Here is a 24,400-nt window from a genome sequence, read left to right as displayed (position 1 = left end):
CGAGGACCACCTGTCGTGTGGTGATCAGATGGCTTTCTCACCCAGCCTGGATTCCTCCCTTCCCCCGGCACTTTTGACCTTCCTTCTGGAGACCCCAAGAAGGTGAAAACTTTGAAGCTTTGCAGGTCAGGTGCCCCTGCGGTTGGCAGCCTTCACTTCTGCAATAGACTAATTGCTTTCTTTCCTTAATGGACTGAGCATCCTATGAATAAAACAGACTCAAGGAGGTCTGCAAATGGACAGCGTCAGCACGTCCAGGCAGCCAAAGTTGGGCTAGGAAAGAGAAGTCAAGGAGTGGAGGTTGGGAGCAGGTTTCTGGCAGGCTAAAGTCACCACGCTGAGTCTCACTCATTTTGGCCACGTCAGGTGGGGCAATTCACTGGACAAAGCAATTATGCACTGGAGACAAATTCCTTGTGTGTCCAAACACACTTGGCCAATAAAGACTAAAGAAAGAATTATACTTGGAAGAATTATTGGTAAAGGGAAGCCAAAGAACACAATGGCTGGACACTATCAAAACAGGCACCAGCTGGCGCATAGAAGTAGTCCAAGATCAGAAGATGTGGAGAGACCTGGCTCAGAGAATTGCCAAGAGTTGGACACAACTGAATGAATAACTCCATCATTCTGGTGGGTGGTTGGCCAAAGCTTGGGTTGATGGTTGAGCCCACCCAGGAAAAAGTTGGCATTCCTCTGTCGAGGGCCTGCCGCCAGCTGGGTAAATGGTTGGTTTTGGAGGTGTAGAAAACAAAGCCCAATCCTGATTAATCTGTAGCCTGCTGGTGCAGCCTCTGGGTTTTGTTTCATGCCCTTCAGGGGTCTCTCCAAATCCTGATTATGGTCCCGGGGCGCTGTCAGCCAGGCAGTTCCTTCTGCTTGCACTGCAAGGAAAATGCCACGATTTCCTTCTATGACGGATCAATTCTTTATGAATGAAGGAAAACAAAGGCCTGCTACACGTCTCAGAAGCAGCGTTTGTGCTGCGGATGATGTTGGAGATGGGCCCACAGGGTCTTCTCTCAAATCCCCCTTCAAGCACAGGGTGCTGGGGGAATTGGGGAACAGCCGTGCTTTCTCACCAGGTTGCTGCTGGGGAGAATAAAATTAGGAGACCCCCCCTTCTCATAAAGGTGTTCTTCGGCTTCAAGAGAAGGACGAGGGTATAAATGAGACATCCTCAAAAGCAAATGAAAAATCCACAAGGATTTTAAGACAACTACAAGGAGGAATTGTAACTATGGAGCGGAGATTACTCTGGCGCCATTTCCCAGCATTTTGAGGTGAGCCACAGGTGCGCATCCTATACTGTTTACCAAATGGTAAAGTTAAAATGGACCTTAAGGTTTCATCCTAATTGATCTGGTGACTTAATGCAGGGCTTTTCAACCAGTGGTACGGGTACCACCTGTGGTACATTGGCACCCGGTAGGTGGTACGCGACCATCCTAGAAATGTGGTAGTGGGGGAGGGGAATGAGCTGAACCGGTGGCAGCACCACACAAGCCTGAGTGAGAGACGGCTGGAGCTGCAGGGCTGTCAGGGCTCAGCGGAAGCGCCAGGATCAGCGCCAGGATCCAGCTGGACTTTGCCGCTGATCCTGGTGTGTCTGCTGAGCCCAGAAGAAGCGCCGATCAGCTGGAATGTTGCAGCATCTCCAGGGTCTTGTGATTGACATTCAGATGCTTGGCAACTGATTCATATTTATGACGGTCACAGTGTCCCAGGGTCATGTGAAGTGACCAAAACCTGCTGCAACCACCCAGCAGACGGGGGGGGGGGGGAATAAAAATCAAACACCCCCCCACCCCACCCCTGCTGCCAATCCTCAACAGAAATGCTCACAACAACGAAAACCTCAAACAGGAGGAAGAGAGCCGCCGGGCGGGCAGGCAGGTGTCTTGCTCGGCTGTCGCTTGGGGGGCACTTTTTTCAGTGCCATTGTAACTCTGAACAGTCACTAAGCGAACTGTTGTAAGTCGAGGACTACCTGTACTTCATCCTTTTTTCCTTTTTTTGGGGGGTCATCACGTTTTTGACCCCTTGCTAGGCGATTGGTGGTGCTCAGATGTTGCCCTATCCTAAAAGTGGTACAATGGGTGAGAAGGTTGAAAAGCCCTGACTTAATGGATGCCTCCTAATCGTTTTCTTGGGAGGGATGCAGTTGTGGCTTGCCATAATCTTCGTCTGCTGGAGCCTAAACCCTGGGATTTCCTGGGAAGCTCCCTTCCAAATACTAACCGGGTCCAAATCTACAGAGACCAGACAAGGTTGGAGAGATATTGCCATCTACTGAAGCCAAACAGACCTATCCGGGGTTTTTTTGTGTGGTGTTGTTGTTTTTGTGTCACGCCACCCTTCCACATATGTGATATGCTCGTGTGTGATGTGCTTGTACCCCTAAGGTGGCTCTTCACCACCAAAAGGTTGTCCATCCCTGCTGTGAAGCTGGATGTCCTCCACCCATTCTGGACTACAGGCAGTCCTAGATTTACAACAGCTTGCTTAGTGGTCGTTCAAACGGCACTGGGAAAAGTGACTGATGACCATTTCTCACGCTTACGAATGTTGCAGCATCCCCAGGGTCACGTGGTTAAAATTCAGGCACTTGGCAACCGCTTCCTATTTATGACGGTTGCAGCCTCCCGGGATCACGTGATCCCTCTGTGTGACTTTCTGACAATCAAAGTCAACGAGGAAGCCAGGTTCACTTCACAGATGTGTCACTAACTTAACAATGTCAGTGATCCGCTTAACATCTGTGGCAAGAAAGTTCGTAAAGTGGGACAGACTCTTGTTAACAACTGTCTCACTTAGCAACAGAAAATTTGGGCTCAGTTGTGGTGGTAAGTTGAGGACCACCTCTACAGCTTGAGTTATTAGCAATTACCTGTTATCCCCAATTCGCTTCCCGGCCAGCCTCCCTCAACTGTTCTGATGGTGATACAGATGTTTTTTGGCATTTCCAGGGATTTTTTTCTCATAGAACGCTCAGAACGGAGTTCCGGCACCTTTTTTAGATGGAACCTTGTAGGGTAGGCAAGGTGGGGTGTATGACATGTGTGAGTTCCGGCACCTTTTTCTTTTACAAAAAAAGCACTGGGCGTTTCTATTACAGTTGGTAACATATTTAGCCAGATGTGTAGACTGGATTTGGCATTGGTATTCTCTTATCAAGTCTGTCCCAAGGACTTGGGATAGGTAGATATTGTTTGATGGTGTTAAAGGTTTCAGCACAGGATGTAAGCTCTTCCACGTAAAGCTGCCTTTTGCAATTGACCGATGGTGATTTTTGTTAATGCAGTGGAATTTAAATGGCGCTCCAGATGTTTTGGGATGGCAGCCAAGACACCTACTGCATTGGTCCTGCCTTTGCTTTCTTTGGCCACGGTCGTTCTGCTTCTATTTGCAGGTCTTTGCATTTGGGGATTTTGCCTGTTCTTTCTCTTCCATTCTGTTGTTTCCAAGAAAGATTTTTTGTTTTTCTTGTTGACAGTTGTTAAGACTGGAGTGTTATGTGGCGTGTGCTTGTCTGAATTCTAGAATCCCAGAGCTATTCATTTTCCATTACTTTGTCTATTTTGCGGCCCCAGTAGTTCTTGCTTGCAGGCAAATGGTATTTCTTGTAGATCTTCCAATGCACCATTGTTGCTATTTTATTAGGCTGTATACTGTTGTTTATAGTCAGTCTGTGTGATCTTCTTGCAGCAGCTAACTCGTTGGTCCACTGTTTCTTCAGCTTCTTTGTAGAGGTGGAATTTTGTGTGTGCTGCTGTTTTCTACAATCTGACTTTCTGTGCATTTATTCTTAAGACTTTTAGTCTTGTGCAGCCAGAATTAGCCCTTCTGTTTTTGTCTTCTGTTTTTCCTGCTCTTAAGTCATTGCCAGGCCATGTTGTTATCTGCTTTGCCTGGTAGTTTTTCTTGACGTACTGGCGATGTATAATTTGCCTTGCCATGTGTCTTCTCTATTCCTCATTTGATCTTTCTTGTAGGCCAGCTCGATCTCTCTGATACACAGTAAACCTTCAGTGCATTATCTTCACTGTCCTTCAGATATTCTTCAATGCCCTTTTTTCGTCTTCAACAGCCTGGTGTTCTTGCAAGATTCTACACTCACCTATTTCCCTTGATAGGTAGAGTTCATCAACATTGCTCTGAGGATGAAGGGCATGATTCATTGTCATTATTTTTCTGGTCTTCCTATCCAGGGCTTTTAGTTCTCCCTAAATCCAGCCCTGGAGGAATGTTGTCCATAGGGTCGCAATGAGTCGGACACGACTTCGCAGCTAACAACAACAACAAAAATCCAGCCCACTGTTCCAGCTGTTTAATGACTGGAATTGCCCAGGTATCAATTGCCTTGATAGTATTTCTGGATTTAAAGATCTTCTTCACTCTCACTCTTCTGATGTATTCACTACTCAGCTTCTTCTTCTGTGAGTTTGATGTTGTCAGCTTGAAGGATGCCCCAGTATTTGTATCGTCTTGATATTATTTCTATAGGGCATCTTGATTCCTTTAATTTTCACTATTTTTTCCCTGTTGATGGTGAGGATGGCCTCTTTGTCCAATCTGAACTCTGTTGCAGTATCTTGAGTGTCTATAGAGACAGCAATGAGCAGAGATTCTATTTCATACGGTGTTTTTCCATACAGCTTCTGATCATCCGTGATATTTTGAGATGGTATTTTTATATTTAAGAGCCATGGCCTGACTTGTTCAGTATTGTTGACAGAGGAATCAGTGCGATGACAAACAGTAGTGGTGATAGTGAGTTTCCTTGAAAGATTCCTCTCTTGATCTTAACCTCTATCAGTCTATCACCCTTGACCAGCAACCATGTCTTCTATTGCACCATCAATCTTTGCACAAAGCTTCTGATGGTTCTACTGGCCCCTGTTATTACTAGGCACACGATTATCCAATGTCTGCAAGCTACATTCAAGTTGGCCTTCCTTCTCTTGCAGTTTTCCAAAATCATCTTGTCAACTAGGAGCTGATCTTTTGTTCCTCTGCTGTTTGAGAGGTTTCCTTTGTGCTCAGGTGGAAAGAACTTGTTTTCAACTAGATGCTGTTGAACTGCATCAGGTACCACACCAGTTAGCAATTTGAAAGTTGTTGGTATGCAGCTAATTGCCCTGTAGTTTCCTGGCACTGCCCCTTTTCGTTGAACCATAGGGATGAAAGGGACCTCAGAGGTCTTCTAGTCCAATCCCCTGCCCAAAGCAGGAGTCCTTATACCACCCCAGACAAATGGATGTACAATCTTTTCTTGGAAAACATCCAGCGAGATTCGTTTTGTTGGATCCTTCATTATCAGGAATGTTTTGCCAGATGTTAATCAGTCTTCAGTTTCACCCCCCTTGCAGTGTGTAGTTAAACTACTTAGCAGTGACGAAGTGTAGACCAGTCAGATATTTCAACCAAAAACCGTGCAGTTTATTTCAGCTGGCACTGATCTTGATCTTCCTTATCCTTTTCTCTACCAATTCTGCTCTTATTGTCTTTCCCCGAAAATAAGACCCAACCGGAAAAGAAGAAAAGAATGATTTTTCAGGATGCTCGTAATATAAGCCCTACCCCAAAAAATAAGCCCCAGTTAAGATCATCAGCCAGACAGATGCATTTATTATCGTATTTTCCAGATTATAAGCCCTAACCGGAAAATAAGACCTAATGGGCCTTTTGGAGCAAAAAAATTAATATAAAACCTGGTCTTATTTTCAGGGAAACACGGTACTACCAATTTTTTAACTTCTTTTTTATTCTCATCCATCGCCTTTATCCAACTTGCAGTCTTGTATTTCTTTGGATTGTCCCATAGCTCAGAACTGCACTGTTTCTTCTTTGTCAGGTGTTGGTTGATGGTTCACTGGAGATTCTGCCTATAGTATGCAATTGGAACTTATTACCATTGTCATCGTTGTTGTTGTTATTGATCATCACACAGTCAGCCAGACGTTCAGACTGGATTTGGCATTTTTGTCTACCTATTGAGTCCTTACCAAGGACCTGGGATAGGCAGATGTGGATGTTTGATGGTATTACAGATCTCGTCGCAGGATGGAAGCAGTAAGGCCGCCTTTTGCAATTGACTAATGGCAAATTTGTCAATGCCGATGATGGTGTTCCAGTTGTTTTGGGATTGCACCCAAGGCACCTATTGGTACTACCCTTGCTTGCCTTTGCCCCAGTCTTTCTATTTCTATTTGTAGGTCTTTGTATTTTGTTATCTTCTCCAGTTCTTTCTCATCTATTCTGCTGCCTCCAGGCACTGCCACATCCGCTATCCAGACTTTTTTGTCTTTCTTATCGACAATTGTTAAGTCCAGGGTGTTATGTGACAGGCATCTGTCTGTTTGAATTCTAAAGTCCCAGAGCAATTAAACTTTTTTCATTTTCTATGACTTTCTCTATTTTATGGTCCCACCCATTCTTGCTTGCAGGCAAATGATATTTCTTGCAGATCTTCCAATACACCGCTGTTGCTACTTGTCATGCCGTTGTTCGTAGTTAATCTGGGCAGTCTTCTTGCAGCAGCTTACCAGGTGGTCCACTGTTTCTTCAGCTTCTTTGCATTGGCGGCACTTGTGGGCTTCCCCTCCCAGAACTCAGCAGGCAGCCATGCTGGCTGGGGAATTCTGGGAAGAGAAGTCCATGCATCTTAAAGTTACCAAGGTTGAGAAACCCTGGTGTAACAGCGTCCCCAGATTTCTGGGAAGGTGAATTGGGAAATGAAACTAGTGCAAAAAAGATTCTGTGAAATTAATGACTTTGGATTCACAATGCTTGTGAATCATATGCATGATTCACAATCATATGCATGAAAGCACACTTAATATTTAGGGCACTTGAAGATGTTGGAACACCCAACCTATGGCCATGTCAGAATCTCTGTGTAGATGCATAATGCAAATATAATCCTGATATATGTCCAACTCTGCAAGACGGCAGGTGAGACATGGCTTTCTTGAGTTGTACCTTGCTTATATAAACACATCCTCTTTCCTCCTTCTCCCTCCCCTTTCTCTCTTTGACTCAGATTTACCGGCGTTGCTGGCTGGTGTTTCGGAAATCTTCCAGCAAAGGTCCCCAGAGGTTGGAAAAATACCCAGATGAGAAGTCAGTGTGTTTACGCGGGTGCCCAAAGGTAAGATCTCACCAACGTGCTTGATCTAGAACAGCCATTTTCAACTTCCTTCCAGAGGTCTTAGGACTATACCTCACCAGCCGTATCATCCAAACACATCTGGAACAATTACTATTAGCTTTATGAAGCTTTAGTAAGGCCACGTCTGGAATACCACATCCAGTTTGGGTCACCACATTACAGAAAAGATGCTGAGACTTTGGAAAAAGTGCAGAGAAAAGCAACTGAGATGACTAAAGGCCTGGAGATTAAACCATATGAAAAAGCTTGTAGGAATTGGGTATGGCTAGTCTAGACAAAAGGAGGACTGTGGGGACATGATAACTGTTCGAGCATTTGAGGGGCTACCACAAAGAAGAGGGGGTCAGCTTATTTCCCAAAGCACCAGAAGACAAGACAAGAAACAATGGGTGGAAACTAATCAAGGAGAGAAGCAACCTGGAATTAAGGAGGAATTTCCTAACAGGGAGGCCAGTTAACCACTGGAACATCTTGGCCTTCGAAAGATGTGGGAGCTTCATCACTGGAGGTTTTTAAGAAGAGACTAGACAGCCGCTTGTCTGAAAAGGTATACGATCTTCTGCTTGAGCAGGGGGCTAGACTAGAGGACCTCCAAGGTCCCTTCCAGCTCTATTCTAATTGAGGGAAGGCTCCAGGTTGGGGAACATTGATGGAGGGTTTTGGGGAGCCCCTGCCCCTTTCTGAAAATGGTAGGAGCAGGCAGACTCCTCCTCAGAGCCAATTTGCAATTTGCCTGCTCCAATTCAGCATCATTGCCTCATTCGGTGACATTCTCATTACCATTAAATGCTTCCCTGGGGCACCATTGAGGTTCCTATGACGGTGCCGGCTGGAAAAACATACTTGCCCAAGGGAACCATTGTAGCAAAAATAACCTTGTTTATGTGTGATAGGGAGTGGTCCTTTCATAATATCCCTTCTCACTGCCTTCTTTGGTGTTCTGGCTTCTTTGGTGACTTCCAAAGCTTTTGCCCCATTGTCTTGGCCACCTGCTTTTGACCCAAACTCTGTGCCTCCCAACCCCCTTCTGGTGCCTTCAGCCTCCTAGAAGACGGAGCCAAGTCTGTAGTTCCCTGCCCCATGAGCTTGAGGATTTCTCTCCAGTCCAACCTAAGCTCCTTCTGGCCAAGGTAGCACCAGACTCACTTGCCTTAAGGAGATCCTAAGTGGCAAAGTTGTTCCTGGTGGCTTTGAGAGCACAAAACCCGGGAAGTGATTTGGCACTGCCTTCTGGAAGCCAGCCTCACCTCCCATCCAAGTACTAAGTGGATCCATCCATTGCCTAGCTTTTGAAAATCATCCGAGGTCAACCAGATACTCACTTCAAACTGAGCCAAGGCTGGTAACTCTGAAATAATCCGTGGTTTTCAAACTCACTCAAATTCTAAAGCTGGAATAGCTGAAAATAAAGAAATCTAGTCCCAGTGGCTTATCCCAGCATCTATCATCCCTTCTACCTGTGCCCTTTGGATGTCCTTGGATAATGGTCCCAGAAGCCAAGCATAACTAAACTGTTTGTCCTTTTCTTTGTGCTGCAACTGAAGCCATAATGGCAACCTTCTTCTCCAGAACAGCATCCCCAGTCTTAATACAGCTGGGGGGCTGGGGGGGGCACCAAGTTAGGGCAAGCAGTGGTAGAACCTGCTGGGAGGTACCTCCAAAAAAGTTTTAAAAAATAAAGGCGCTTTCATACAGAATCTGGCTTCTCCTCCAGGTCACCGAGATCAGCAACGTGAAATGCATCACGAGGCTGCCCAAGGAGACCAAACGACAAGCTGTAGCAATCATATTTATGGACGACTCAGCTCGGACGTTCACCTGTGAATCAGGTAGAGGCTGCTGCTGGAAGGGCAGAATTTCCAGTTGCTTTGGAGCGATGGCTGACAAAGCTGGATGGGATCGGGCGGGGTTGTGCTGAATAACCATGAGCCTGAATGCTGTTTGCCGACAAAGGACATCTGTTGTCTTTGCAGAGCTGGAAGCCGAGGAATGGTACAAAACATTGTCCGTTGAGTGCCTGGGGGCACGGCTCAATGACATCAGCCTGGGCGAGCCAGATCTGCTGGCACCTGGAGTTCAGTGTGAGCAAACAGGTAAGGCAGGTGCCCATCCTTGGCCTGTCCAAACCTAGAGGGCAGGCCCCAAGGATTCGGGGCTATGTGCACTCTTTGGGTTTGATGAAGCCTTCAAGCCTGCCACCCCCCAAACTGTAATTTTCAACGTGCTGTCTAGAAGGGGAACATTATATAAGGAGCGGAGCCATCCTGTTCGTTGCATTTAATGTCATTTGGGTTAAAGTAAAATGAAATGTGACATTTGCTTTTGTCCACCTAAAAGGTTTCTTGGGTGCCAGTCCTCCCTCCCTCCCCTTCCTCCCCACCCTCCTCCCCACCTACTTTTGAAGGCCATCCATGGTATGCTTCATGAAGACCCCAGGTGGCCATCATCCTAAAAGATCCATGTGCCTCTATCTTGGAAAGAGGAGGAATGGACTTTGAAGCTAATGGAGCTAGCTGAGATGGCAAAAGTGACTGCTCTGATCAAAGACAATAACGCATAAGTTGCTTGCGACTCGGAGACCAATCTTCTTACAAGACAAAGAGAAAAATCAACTTTTGATTTTGGGGTTTAATGGATTCAATCTGATTTGATTAGAGAAATATTGGGGTTAGGGTTAAGGTTAGATTTTTTTAAAAATATATGATTATTCATATTTGACAATTACATGTTAGATTAAAATTGGGAAAAGAAAATAATATGAATATCGGGGTTGTTTTTTAGTGTTGACTATTTGTATTTTATGGTAATTTAAAGATTCACTATTCATTTAAGCTACTGAAAAAAGCTGGAGGTCAGTTTTGTTTTATATTTACTCAATGCATTTTTGGTCATTTTTTTCATCTATCCTGTTATTTATTCCCCTTTTCCCTTTTATGTTAATTTGTATTTTAATGTTTGTTTATGAAATATAATAAAGATTCATAAAAAAGTAGAAAAGAGACAGGGGGCAGGCAGTGGAACCTGCAAACTGCTTTTTAAAAGGCTCAGGAAAAACAGTTGTTAGAAGTATTTTGGAAACCTTGCTGGGCAGTGAACACTGACAAAACACAGACCCAGATCAAGAAGTGGGCCTTAGCTAAGATTTCCATTGTAGTCAAAAAACAAAAGTGAAAGGTATAAAAATTAAAGTACAACTATGAGGGCGAAGGTCCGTTCTCTGAGCTTGTGGGTTGGTTTCCAAACGTTTCGTTACCAGGCTAGGTAACATCTTCAGCAGAGTTGTGGGGATGTCAGTGTTCCTTCTGTGCATAAGGGCTTTGGGTGTGGGTGTGTCGAGTGAGGGACTTGTGATGGGTCAGGTGTGTGAGTCATCAATGAGAGTCTTGTGATGGGTCTTGTGAAGGTACACCTCCACACTTGGAGTCTGAGAAATGAAAGGGTGGAGGATTTCGCTGTCGCTCAGGGGAAGCGTTGGGTGGGAGACGGATGAAGGAGCGTTGGGGGTCCTCAGCCGTTTGTGCCTCTCCTTCTGCAGACCGGTTTAACGTCTTCCTCCTGCCCTGCCCCAACCTGGACATCTATGGCGAATGCAAGTTGCAGATCACCCATGAAAACATTTACCTCTGGGATATGCACAATCCCCGAGTCAAGCTCGTCTCCTGGCCCTTGTGTTCCCTGCGCCGCTATGGACGAGATGCCACACGCTTCACCTTTGAGGCTGGCCGGTATGTCTGCAGCTGTGTCCTATTGGAGTGTGTTTGTGTGTGTGTGTGTGGGGGGGGGAATTGGTCCCTGTATGGTAGATCTTCCTTTGGCCCAGAAGGCGGGTCATCAGGGTGAGGTGAAGTACCTGCAGGGTGCATGAAAGTATGGATTTCCAAGTCCCACATCCTGGATAGGACACAGAAGATCTGTAGAAGATTTTGAAGCAATCCTTCTCTTGGCTCAAGCCTATTTTACATGGTTGCTTCAAGGCTATAAAGGAGCTGTGGAAAATTCATGCCTGAGGTGGGGCTAGAACTCACTGGAGCCCGGTGGTTGGCCCAAAGTCACCCAGCCAGCTTTTGTGCCTAAGGCGGGTGTGCTGCCACCACATGACTGTTTTGGAGAAATTACAATGTGGGCAGTCAGACCCTCCTACCCTATGATGTATTTCCTCTTCCCTCCCCTTTCTGGGATGGACTTCCTCCTCCTTTGTCCCTAGAGAATCTCCTCCTCCATTAACCAGCTAACATGTGACAACAGCAGACATGTGCAGATGCTGGGAGTATTACCATTTTCTGACTATTCTGGATCCAAGCCATTGTACTTTAATTAATCTCTTGTTAACACTTCTATGGTCTATATAAGCATATGTCATTAACATTAACAGCTCTCTCCAGATAGTTGAACTCGTGAAAAACACTTTTTATCATATAGAAATACCTTTATTGCATGTAGAGTCGAATACAGTAGGTGGGGTGCATTAAGATGATGTTTGTACAGCATTTCCAAGATATTTCCAAGGTATCTCCAAGGTCAGAAAATGGTAATACTCCCAGCGTCTGCACATGTCTGCTGTTGTCATATGTTAGCTGGTTAATGGAGGAGGAGATTCTCTAGGGACAAAGGAGGAGGAAGTCCATCCCAGAAAGGGGAGGGAAGAGGAAATACATCATAGGGTAGGAGGGTCTGACTGCCCACATTGTAATTTCTCCAAAACAGCCACACGGTGGTAGCACAGCAGGACTAAACTTGAACTCACTGTCTCCTGGTGGTTGGCCCAAAGTAACCCAGCCAGCTTTTGTGCCTAAGGCAGGACTAAACTAGAACTCACTGTCTCCTGGTGGTTGGCCCAAAGTCACCCAGCCAGCTTTCGTGCCTAAGGCGGGACTAAACTAGAACTCACTGTCTCCTGGTGCTTGGCCCAAAGTCACCCAGCCAGCTTTCGTGCCTAAGGCAGGACTAAACTAGAACTCACTGTCTCCTGGTGGTTGGCCCAAAGTCACCCAGCCAGCTTTTGTGCCTAAGGCGGGACTAAACTAGAACTCACTGTCTCCTGGTGCTTGGCCCAAAGTCACCCAGCCAGCTTTCGTGCCTAAGGCAGGACTAAACTAGAACTCGCTGTCTCCTGGGGGTTGGCCCAAAGTCACCCAGCCAGCTTTCGTGCCTTAGGTGGGACTAAACTAGAACTCGCTGTCTCCTGGGGGTTGGCCCAAAGTCACCCAGCCAGCTTTCGTGCCTAAGGTGGGACTAAACTAGAACTCGCTGTCTCCTGGGGGTTGGCCCAAAGTCACCCAGCCAGCTTTCGTGCCTAAGGTGGGACTAAACTAGAACTCGCTGTCTCCTGGGGGTTGGCCCAAAGTCACCCAGCCAGCTTTCGTGCCTAAGGTGGGACTAAACTAGAACTCGCTGTCTCCTGGGGATTGGCCCAAAGTCACCCAGCCAGCTTTCATGCCTAAGGCGGGACTAAACTAGAACTCGCTGTCTCCTGGGGGTTGGCCCAAAGTCACCCAGCCAGCTTTCGTGCCTAAGGTGGGACTAAACTAGAACTCGCTGTCTCCTGGGGATTGGCCCAAAGTCACCCAGCCAGCTTTCATGCCTAAGGCGGGACTAAACTAGAACTCGCTGTCTCCTGGGGGTTGGCCCAAAGTCACCCAGCCAGCTTTCGTGCCTAAGGTGGGACTAAACTAGAACTCGCTGTCTCCTGGGGATTGGCCCAAAGTCACCCAGCCAGCTTTCGTGCCTAAAGTGGGACTAAACTAGCTCAGTGTCTCCTGGCAATTGGCCCAAAGTCACCCAGCTGGCTTACATGGCTAAGGTGGACTTGAGCTCAGAGTGTCTTGCTCTCTAACCTGGTGCCTTAACTACTAGGTCAAATTATTTACAATGTGTTGTAAAGTACATTTTATTCTTTGCCCCCTCCATTGTTCCTTGCTCCCTATCAATATTCATGGACTGAGGGCATGATGCAACCCTGGATACAGCAGAAACCATGGCCTGGGAGGTTGGCTATGGTTAGGGGCAAGCTACACTTGAGTGGAAAATTAGATACGAAATTTCCCAGCGCTTCTTGCTACACAAAATAGAGAAATGTATTGCTATAATGTACAGATAGTCCTCGACATAAGACCACAATTGAGCCCAAAATTTCTGTTGCTGGGTGAAACATTTGTTGTGAGCTTGCCCGATTTTTACCACCTTTCTCACCACAATGGCCAAGTGAATCACGGTAGTTGTTCAATTAATCAAACTGTTGTGAAGTGAATCTGGCTTCCCCACTTACTTTTTTGTGTGTCAGGAGGTCACAAAAGGGGATCACATGAGCCCCAGGACACTGCAATAAATAAGAGTCAATTTCCAAGTGTCTAAATTTTGATCACACGACCATGGGGATACCACAAAGGTCGCAATTGTGTGGTCGTAAGTCACTTTTTTCAGTGTTGTCGTAACTTGGAATAGTCACTGAGTGAACTGTTGTAAATCGAGGACTACCTGTATTTAATTCTCAGAATAACAGAGCTGGAAGGGACCCCGGAGGTCTTCTAGTCCAGCCCCTTGCTCAAGCAGGAGACCGTACACCATTTCAGACAATTGGTTGTCCAGTTATTTCTTAAAAATCAGCAGTGATGGATTACCCACAACTTCTGGAGGCAACCCGTTCCACTGCTTAATTGTTACCAGTATCAGGAAATTTCAGAAGTTGCTTTTTTTCATTGCCATTCCGCTCACTAAGTGAACTTTGTAAAATTGAGGACCAGCTGTACTGGGATTAGTTTAAGGGTTTCAGCCTCATCCGTACGAAGCCAAATCCCCATTTCCAGGATCTTTCAGCCTTCTCTTTTTATAGGCCACTGTTGTTAATTTTTGCAAGTTGATTTAGATGAGTATTTCTCAACCTTGGCAACTTTTAAGATGTGTGGTTTTCAACTCCCAGGATTCTGAGAGTTGAAGTCCACCTATCCTGAAGTTGCTAAGGTTGTGAAACACCAGTTTAGACTCTTTCCCCGTCTGCACCTGTGAGTGAGTCCTCCAGCTAATTGCCATCTACAAAGGCGAGAAATAGGATCTTTCCCTTTTATTCCAGACTTTCCCTGACTCACTTAGCCTGGCTTTTTATACCACGATTAGAGGATTTTTTTTTCCAGCGTCACCACACCCTGCTCTGAGGCAGTGGGACTCTGTTCTAACGATAAAGCTGTTTGGCTGGCGGAGAAAGCAAAGGAATAATATTCCTGCCCCCCGCCCCGCCCCGCCAGAGGCAAAAAATCTCCACAAAAAAGCAGGTTTCATTTAATTTCCTCCTTTGTTCTTCTGGGAGGGTTTCAGACCTTGAAAGGACAAATCTGGGATGTGTTTAAAAGCTTAACTCGGTGCAATGAAGAATCAATGACCACCTTCTCAGTTAGACCACGCATAACTCTTTATTTCACTCTCTGTACCACTGTTATTTTTTTAAAATTCCATTTATATCCCTTCTCCGAAGACTCAGGGCAGCTTTACAAACTTAGCAATAGCCTTCATTCTATGTATATGCCTGCTTATTAGGGCTTTCACACACACCCCAAGCGGCATTATTACAAAGTCAGCTTATTGCCCCCAACAATCTGGGTCCTCATTTTACCTACCTCGGAAGGATGGAAGGCTGAGTCAACCTTGAGCCTGGTGGGACGCGAACCTGCACTAATTGCAGGCAGCTGGTGTTACTTAAGGAGGCATTAGCCCACTGCTCCACCAAGGTTATTGCTGGCTATCCCACTCCACCGTTTGCAAATCTTCTTCTAACTTTATTTGTAATCCGCTTTTAGTTCTATCGGTCATTAATAAAGTATTGGCACAATCCTGCTGACCAATCTAGGTAGTTTTAAAACTACATACCAGGCTTGGGGGGACAGTGAAGTGAGTGGCGGGTAGGCTAAATCTATTAGGGTGTCCTGGTCTCCTGGCCCCACTGCAACTAGATCACCCCACCCCACCCCATGATTGTGAATGCTGGTTTTCCAGTTGAGGCAGAGAGAGTTAATATTCATGCCAACTGGAGCAGGCAATGAATACATGGTGGAGTTCGGTTGGACCCTACTATCAAATCAAATCAGTTAAATAAAATAATTTAAAAAATGTAAGTTAATATTGAACAATTGATGGTGGATTGTCTGTGGGCAAAGTCTGCCTAATTTTGCAGACAGTATAACAAGATGTAGCTACATTCAGAGAGTACATCGGACTGATCTGCTAACAGCAATTATACATAAATAAGATTGGTGTCTCCCCGGTATTATATCAGGTGAGGTGTTATGAGAGGGGAGCAGTTTTACTTAGCGACCGCTTTACTCAGTGTCCAAGTTGCTGATCCTAATTGTGGTCACTAAACAAGGACTACCTGTATACTGTAGGTCAGGGGTGTGAAACTACCGGCCCACCGGCCAGACCCATCACACAGAAGCCGCGCCCACCCCATTCCCGGCAATGGCAAAACAGTCCCGATATGTCACGCAACGTCACGTGATGTCGCGAGTTTGACATGTCTGTTGTAGGTGCAAATAGTAGAGTGCTCAGTCCGGCAAGATTTTGTCTATAGGTGTGAAACAGTCAAGAATGTGGCTTGGAAGATGCACCGCATGTCCTGACAAAAAGAGAAGGGCGCACCTGAGCCCGTGTATCCAGAGTGGGGGAGGGAGCACAGGCCCTTTCGCTGCAATCTCCATCTTGATCTCTGGATATTTTTTTGTTGCTTAGCAGGATGTGTGATGCAGGCGAAGGGCTGTACACCTTCCAGACCCAAGAGGGAGAAGAGATCTATCAGAGAGTGCACAGCGCCACCTTAGCCATTGCCGAGCAGCACAAGCGCGTCCTGATGGAGATGGAGAAGAATGTGAGAGTGCGTGTCCCTGCCTGCCGGTGGAGGGGAAGGCAGGATATCAATGCTGCTAACATCAGATGTTCTTGCTTGACAACATAGGGAGTAGTAGCCTTTTTCTTTAACCTGTATGCTACTTTTAGAGTTAGTGGATGCTGGGGGGGGGGGGTTAGTAGGGAGAATGTATCTCAAGACTGTTTGTAATAAGAGAAGAATTGGCGGGTTGAATAAGGGAGGGAAACTTTGCATGTTAAACTAATTGGAGAATGTGATTTATGACGTTTAAATTAAGGGAGGGAATTGTCCTTTGATACAATGTGTTTAGGGCAGGAGAATTCAGATCTTGGCTTCGACCATGTATTTGCCGAAGCTGTGCTACTCTATTAAAAGATTCTTTAAGGTGAAAGATGCCTGGAAGTTCTTTGAAGTACTGCATTTGTCGGAACCATGACACAAAACATCTTTCGGCTTTTGAGCTATCTGCTAGGCGTCTTCCACACATCTTGGGATCAAGTAATGATCAGTTTCTCAAACCTGGGAACTTTAAACTACGTGGACTTCAACTCCTTAGCCATTTTAAACTGCGTGGACTTCCCCAGCCAGCAATTCTGGGAGTTGAATTCCACCAGCTTAAGAAACACTTGAGTTTCTTCTGGTCCCTGCTGGCTTTGGGAAGCTGGCAAGTTGTAGAAGCTTTTTCTTTAGAGATGGGAAGTCGCCGTCTGGAAATGATTGATCTCTTGAAAAACTGAGCTGTATAGATTTAGCCTACAGCTCACAAGAAAAATGTAAAAGGGGAGGGTCTGAGCTGGAAGGAAGGTTGATTCTTGAGACCTCTTCAAAGTATGATGGAGATGCTGAGTGCCATTTGTCTAACTCAGAGGTAGGCAACCTTGGCTCTTTTATGACTGGTGGACTTCAACTCCCAGAATTCCTGAGCCAGCCATGCTGAGGGGAAAGGGAGAGGTTTCCAAGCTGAGCAATGCTGACTCAGGAATTCTGGGAGTTGAAGTCCACGAGTCATAAAAGAGCCAAGGTGGCCTACCCCAGGCCTAGGCCTAGGCCGCTTTATGACTCGTGGACTTCAACTCCCAGAATTCCTGAGCCAGCCATGCTGAGGGGAAAGGGAGAGGTTTCCAAGCTGAGCCAGGCTGGCTCAGGAATTCTGGGAGTTGAAGTCCACGAGTCATGAAGGGGCCATAGTTCCCCCGTGCTGGCTCAGGAATTCTGGGAGTTGAAGTCCACGAGTCATAAAAGAGCCAGGGTTGCCTACCCCTGGTCTAACTCCATGTTTCTTAGCTTTAGAAACTTTGAACTGGTGGACCTCAACTTCCAGAACTCCCCAGCCAGCCATGCTGGGAGTTGAAGTCGCCATGGTTGAGAAAGTGGTCTAACATCATTAATTTATGTAAATATCTTAACTCACCTGTCGTGCCTAACAACAGCAATTGGGAGGTCAGATGGAGCGGGGAAATTAAGTAAATACATTAGATTGACTTTGTTTAGCTTTTTTGTCAAGTGGTCTGGGGCCCCATTTGTGGACTCCAAGGAGTGAGATCATGGTTGTGATGTCGCTAGAATGGCAAAGGGGGAGGTGAGTGCTGAGCTCCACCCCAGAGCAAAAAAAAAAAATGAAACCTGAATTATTTTGGAACTGTACACAGCCCTTAAGCCTAGATTAAGGCATTATAAAAACCAGACCCTTCCATTATCTGAAGCCTTGTCTTTTATCAGGATTGCCCACATTAGAGGAGCCCTTATATCTCTCTATAACCAGACTGTTTAGTGTAACATTCCTGACACCCACTTGAAAAGCTTTCCGAAACACTGATTGTAGCAAGAGGATCAGATGTTTGCCTCTTTTTCCCAGTCCAAGATCTGCAAACCACAATTACGGCTGTAAAATAAGAACTTTGTAAATGTGGACCGTTCTGGCTTTTATAATTTAGATGGGTCACCTGTCTACTCTCCAGCAACCCGGTCTGATCTCCCCTCGTTCTCTCTCACAGCTTGGAGGTTGATCCAAAGTGAGATGGTATCATGCTTGGTTGCTTTGTTTAGACCCATGCTTTCCAAGGGGGAGACGAAAACCAAACCCCCCACCCCATGCCGCGAATGAGAAAGGGGGACGTTTCATGAGATTACGTGGGGTGGCTTCAGTGCAGTTTCCTGTAGACCTGTGTTGTTCAGTCTTGGCCTCTTTAAGATGGGTGGGCTTCTGGCTGGAAGTCCACCTATCTCAAAGGTGCCAAATTTGGGGGGAAAAACGCCGCAGCAGAGCATGCAGGATAGCAAAGCATTTTGACTGCTGGATATGGTTGGGAGGAAAGGAATGAAAGAAACGTTGCTGTTTCAGCCACATTTTAATTAAATTAATTCATGAAGTGCCCCCTTTATGCCAGACCAATCGAGATAAATAAGACTTCTTCAAGAGAACTCTGAAGTATTTTAACCCGGATTCTCTTTCCCATTGTACACAGCCCTTTTATTGAGTGCTCCCATCTGCAGATTCATTCATTCATTCGTTCATTCATTCGTTTTTTATGGCCACCTACCTCAACCTATGATTCTGGGAAGCTTGCAGCTCAGAAAATATATTTTAAAAAACTAAAACCAGTAAAAAAAAAGAAACCCTTAAAACAGTTCAGATTTTGGAAGCTGACCTCTGGCTCTTTGTTCTTTTCCAGTTGTTGAACAAGGGGACAGAGCATTACTCCTATCCCTGCACACCTACCACCATGTTGCCACGCAGTGCTTACTGGCATCACATCACCGGCTCACAGAACATTGCCGAGTCTTCCAGCTACGGGGGTGAGTGCGCATCTTGCCCCATTCAACCGAGGGATAATGTCAGACCTGCCCCAACTTAGGTCTCTAAGAAAGAAAGACCCTTGACTCCATTCGGTTGAAGTGATAGGTACTGTTACTAAAGATAAGTGGTTGCAGCAAAAGTAAAGCTAGATCTGAATATTCTTACCCAAAGATCACAACTTTTTCCCTCTTCCCTGCCCCCCACCTCTTGACCGGTCCATCAGTGTTCAATAGCCTGCCGTTGTGATGTTTTGGGAACTGCTTAGATGTTTGCTGCCTCTTGATGCAGTGTTGCATTCTTTTCCAGGCCAGGCCGTGTGTCCTTGATGGTTGGCTAATTTTTGGCAACTCTGGTTTGGCACCTTTGTTTTTTGGCAATGGGTCTCCCCTTCCGCCTTTTTTTCTTCTCCTTCCCATGCCCGACCTTTAATACCCCAATTTCCTTTCTCCCCCCCCTCCACTGAGATCTATGGCAGGATGCCAGCAAAGTGAACAAGCTGAAGATGGCAGTCCTGACAGATAGTTTCAAGAGCATGTGAAGTGATGGTACCCTTTTATACTGCAGTAGTGAGGCCACACTTGGAATACTGCATACAGGTCTGGTCACCATGATACAAAGCAGATGTTGAGACTCTACAGAAGGGGTGCAGAGAAGAGCAACAAAGACGATTAGTGGGCTGGAGGCTAAAACATGATGAATGGTTGCAGGAACTGGGTATGTCTAGTAGTCTAAGAGAAGGATTAGCAGTGACATGATAGCAGTGTTCCAGTATTGGAGGAGCTGCCACAAAGAGGGGGGGGGGGTCAACCTATTTACCAAAACACCAGAAGACAAGACAAGGAGCAATGGATAGAAACTGAACGAAGAGAGAAGCAACCTAGAACTAAGGAGAAATTTCCTGACTGTAAGAACAATCAACCAGTGGAACAACCTGCCTCCAGAAGCTGTGGGTGCTCCAACACTGGAGGCTTTTAAGGAGAGACTGGACAGCTACTTGTCTGAAACTGCATAGGGTCTCCTGCTTGACCAGGGGGTTGGACTAGAAGACCTCCAAAGTCCCTTCCAACTCTGATGTTCTGATGTTCTGGTCTTTGACTGCTCTTGCATCCTTCTTGAACGTGAAAAGCTTTTTCTGGATTGGTACACTGCTAAATATAAGCAACCTGACAGGACAGCTTTAATTTAATGCAACATTAAGATGATATTCTGCAGTCAATCATTCTGCCTACTGTGTTCCACTCACATATTGATATACATGGGCTCAGTCCAAATGGAGTTAGGCCCTTTTAAACCCCCTATCAATTTCCAGATTGCATCTTTCCACTTTGTCTCTGGCGCTAAGAAAGCAAGGCTCAATTTTGTCTGGATCCTGTCCAGTGAATTCATTTGCTCCTTCATTCAGAGTCGTTCTCTATCTGTGTCGTAGGACATTGTTGATGTTCTCTCCGATGGATTTCCTGAAACTCCCAAGGGGAATTATGTAGATATTTATAATATTCAAATGTAACAGCAAAGAATCCAAGGTTGCCTACGTCGGATAAAAGTTGATAGTGGTCATAAAAAAGCAGCTATAAAAGAGTTCACATCAGCAGTAGGAACAATCAGTTTTACATATAATTTAAATTATTAAATGAAAGTAGAACAAGGGGGCACAACCTCAGACTAACAGGAGAGAAGTTCAAAAGTCATGATAGAAAGTGCGGCTTCACAGAAAGAGTAGCTTTTAGAACCCACTTCCAGCCAAGGCAGCGAGCGGGTCAGTCATCAGTAAGTGAGTTTAAGCTTGCTTGGATTAAATGCATGCCCTGTCCTCTGACAAAAATGAAAAGTAAGATGAAATAAAAAGTAATGTTATAAAACTAATAATTAAAAATAAGAAATAAATACAATTAAAAAAGAAAACAAACAAAATCAAAGGGCAGACTTGATGGATCACTAGGTCTTTTTCTGCTGTCAGTTTTCTATATAGAAATATAGTATCTCTAAACTGTGAAGTTTCCTTGCATTTGAGCTTCTTGGTGACTTCATGGACATCCAGATGTTCTTCTTGGCTACAGAAGAAGAGCCAATTTGCTTTAACCTCTCCTGGGACTTCTTTCAACTCTTCAGTCTCACTTCCACCTCTGAGGTGAATTGGTCGTGAGTAGGAATAATCTTGCCTGGCTTTCCAATCCAGGCAAAGCTGATCGGGTTCTTTCACCTTCTGAGACCTAATATAAATGCCTAATTTATTTCTAATTGTATTTATTTCTGAAAGGTAGGATATATTCTAATGCATACTGGGAGAGAGAGGTTTGCCTAGAAACTTTCAAGAATTTCATGGTGCTTCATTAACCTCACTGCCCTAGTCAAACTGCCCTTTAAATTTTAAACCTAGATCTAGTCCAGGGGTAGGCAACCTTGGCTCTTTTATGACTCGTGGACTTCAACTCCCAGAATTCCTGAGCCAGCCATGCTGAGGGGACAGGGAGAGGTTTCCAAGCTGAGCCATGCTGTCTCAGGAATTCTGGGAGTTGAAGTCCACGAGTCATGAAGGGGCCATAGTTCCCCCATGCTGTCTCAGGAATTCTGGGGGTTGAAGTCCACGAGTCATGAAGGGGCCATAGTTCCCCCATGCTGTCTCAGGAATTCTGGGGGTTGAAGTCCATGAGTCATAAAAGAGCCAAGGTTGCCTACCCCTGATCTAGTCAAACCTGTCCATTAATCTTTGAACCTGAACCAGTCACCACAAATTTGTCAGAACAGTCTGCAGGAGGAAGATCTGGAGAACTTGGCGCCTTCTGCTCGTTGACCTTTGTTTGCTGCAGGGATTGAAAGGTGATCTTCCAAAGACTTAAAACCATTTGTAAAAGCAGAGCAGAAAGCAGCGCAAGGGCCACTTCTGCATCTGAGAAGGAAACCAGTAGAGTAATGGACGTCCATAGTCCAGCACCAGGTGGCCAGAATCAGAGTGAGGAACCCAAAAGTTCACTAGCATGGTTTAAACCATGGTCTGATGCAAACGAAAGACTTTGGTGTTCTATCCAAAATGGTTCCATCCAGGATCAGCTCCAGTTCTGAAACAGAAGTGGACAGTCCATGTTTTGGTTAAGAACTGGGATAATCTCTTGGAGACCGCATTGGGTGTGGGGTGAGGCTGAAGAAGCAACAGGACACATGGCAGAAATAGATAACTCTTATCAAGACGCAAATAGCTTTCTTGCAAGGGGCATTTGAGATTCTCTTGAAAAAAAAGAGGTAATTGTGTGTTTGTTCACTCTGAAAAAAGTTTTTGAGTTAAGTTCCAATCTTATTTTCCTGACAGCTCTACATGGTTGGCATTTTCTTGCTGGATGTTTTTTTTACTTCTCCACCAGCTGTGGGGATATTTGGCATTCTAGTGGGGGTCCAATCCTGCTTCATTTCAGAGCTCAAGTAAAGTCAATCAAGTGCCGCAGCTGCTAATGTGGCAGTTCAGAAGAGCTCCTTTTAAGTCAGATATCATGAACAGGCAAAGTTCTTTCAAGTTTCTTGGGGATTTTATCTGTTCTGCATTCTGTTCCATTCCATTCCACTCCCCCTTACTCTACTCTCTGCTCTGCTCTTTCTGCATCTCAGCGCTCTGCTTTTGCATCATTGGGCCTTTGTGCTCCTGGAGGCTCAGTGGCATTCTTCAAAAATTATTCTTGATATTCTTCAAAAATTATTTGGGTCCCCTTCCCTTCTTAGAGATGGGCTGGTGGTCTCTGGAGTTCTTGATTCCTCTGCAGAGGACAGCTTTTCCCTAAGACTCAATTTCCTCTCTTCCAATATTGGCAGAGTGGGGTAAATTCTCAGAGACCTACTTGTGGCATTTTTGCCCTGCCTTCAAGAAGAGAAGCGATTGCAGAAATCTATTCAATTATTTGTCAATTCCAGCATTCACTTTCCAAAAAACAGCCAGCCAGATGAATTATGGGAAGCTTCTAAACAGCATCTGGAGAGAAAAGTTTTCTCCCCATTATAAGCAGTAGGCCATTCTGGATCCGGACCAAGTGTGTCTGCAGGGAATAATAATAATAATAATAATAATAATAATAATAATAATAATAATAATAATAATAATAATAATAATAATAATAATAATAAAAAATCAACACGGTGACCCTCATTGGTGCAATCAATCATGTGTGTCACACGTGCAACTCGCACATCCAAAAGTCAACATGTTTTGACTTTGCTAGCATCCTATAGCCTCACGTTGGTTACATCATCACAGCCACCTTTTCTTGTGATCTCCTGTTGGGACACCCCTGAATTGGAGGTCCCATTTAGTTCTTGTTGCTAACAGCCACCGATAGATAACTTTGGGTACAATCTTTTTTTTTCTTTTTCTTTCAGAAAGAGATACAGGTAGTCTTCAACTTAGCATCAGATTTTCTGTTGCTAAGCAAGGTGGCTATTAAGTGAATCATGCCCAATTTTATGACCTTTTTGCCACAGTTGTTAAGCAAATCACTGCAGTTGGGATGAGAATCATACCGTTATTAAGTGAATCCACTTCCCTTGTTGACTTGGCTTACTGGAAGCCTTTGTTGAAAGTCAAAATAGCAATCTCATGACCTTGGGATGCGGCAGCTGTCATAAATACATGGAACAAAGGATCACAGGACTGGAAGGGACCTGGAAGTCTTCTAGTCCAACCCCTTGCCCCAAACAAAAGACCTTATTCCATCTCAGACAAATGGCTGTCCAACCTCTTCTTGAAAACCTGCAGTAATGGAGCACCCACAACTTCTGAAGACCAGCCGTTCCACTGATTGATTGTTCTCACTGTCAGGACGTTTCTCCTTAGTTCCAGGAAGGATGTCTCTTTAAATGTCTATGGAGATTCTCAGACATCCAGGTCATGGTTGTCCCCCAAAGTGATTTTTCAGGAGGCAACTGGACTTTCTTGTTCTTCTTTGAAGACGTTTCACTTCTCATCCAAGAAGCTTCTTCAGCTCCAACTGGATGGTGGGGAATGGAAGGATTTATACTCCTTGCAGACGGCTGCTCATTTCCCTTCCTTTAGAGAGTGGTTGAGGCCTCTTGGAGGTTTATCTGTGTCCTCAGGGTCACCTGAGTGGTGCAAATGGGTGTGGAGCCTTCTTGGAACTGCTGAAAGGACTGTGTTATAGACTGGAGATAGATGGTGTTGTATCCCTCCCCCTCTTTTGAGAGAAGGCTGTTCAGTTTTGACATAGATGGCCTCTTTGACCCCTCTTTCAAACCATGTTTCAATGTGAATGTGAATGTGGAGAAGAACAATCCATCTCAGGTACGCCACGATGCATACAATGTCCTTCAACACATATGGAGGAAGATCTCATGCTGGTAAGAGAAAATGCAATTGATGTGGCCAGATACTGGATGAATGTCATCTAGTTTTAATCCTAGTTATTTTACTCACTTTTTACACATGCTATATTTCTATGATCTATTTTATACCTGTTTTATTCGCTCAGTGTTGAATGTTATACAGGTTGTCCTCAACTTATGACCACAACTGAGCCCAAAATTTATGTTGCTAAGTGAGACATTTGTTAAGTGAGCTTTGCCTCATTTTACGACCTTTCTT

The 24,400-nt window shown here is 45.2% G+C and overlaps 1 protein-coding gene across 4 annotated transcripts in view; it reads left to right on the top strand.

Moving 5' to 3' along the window:
- The window catches only part of DOK4 (docking protein 4), a 73,729-nt gene that overhangs the window by 46,433 nt on the left and 2,896 nt on the right, over window positions 1–24,400 (top strand). The window contains exons 3-8 of one of the 4 annotated variants that reach the window (XM_083370717.1): window positions 7,046–7,153; window positions 8,889–9,003; window positions 9,148–9,255; window positions 10,710–10,899; window positions 15,890–16,031; window positions 18,698–18,821. In XM_083370717.1, the coding sequence (XP_083226843.1) occupies window positions 7,046–7,153; window positions 8,889–9,003; window positions 9,148–9,255; window positions 10,710–10,899; window positions 15,890–16,031; window positions 18,698–18,821 (787 nt within the window). Of the gene's footprint in view, window positions 1–7,045; window positions 7,154–8,888; window positions 9,004–9,147; window positions 9,268–10,709; window positions 10,900–15,889; window positions 16,032–18,697; window positions 18,822–24,400 lie in introns of all 4 variants that reach the window. The other 3 variants (XM_083370715.1, XM_083370716.1, XM_083370714.1) reach the window with 3 other exon arrangements.

This window comes from Vipera ursinii (assembly GCF_947247035.1).
Source record: "Vipera ursinii genome assembly, chromosome: 10".
NCBI lineage: Eukaryota > Metazoa > Chordata > Lepidosauria > Squamata > Viperidae > Vipera > Vipera ursinii.
Note: the sequence above shows the minus strand (reverse complement) of the source record. Positions and strands in the feature narration are given on the sequence as shown.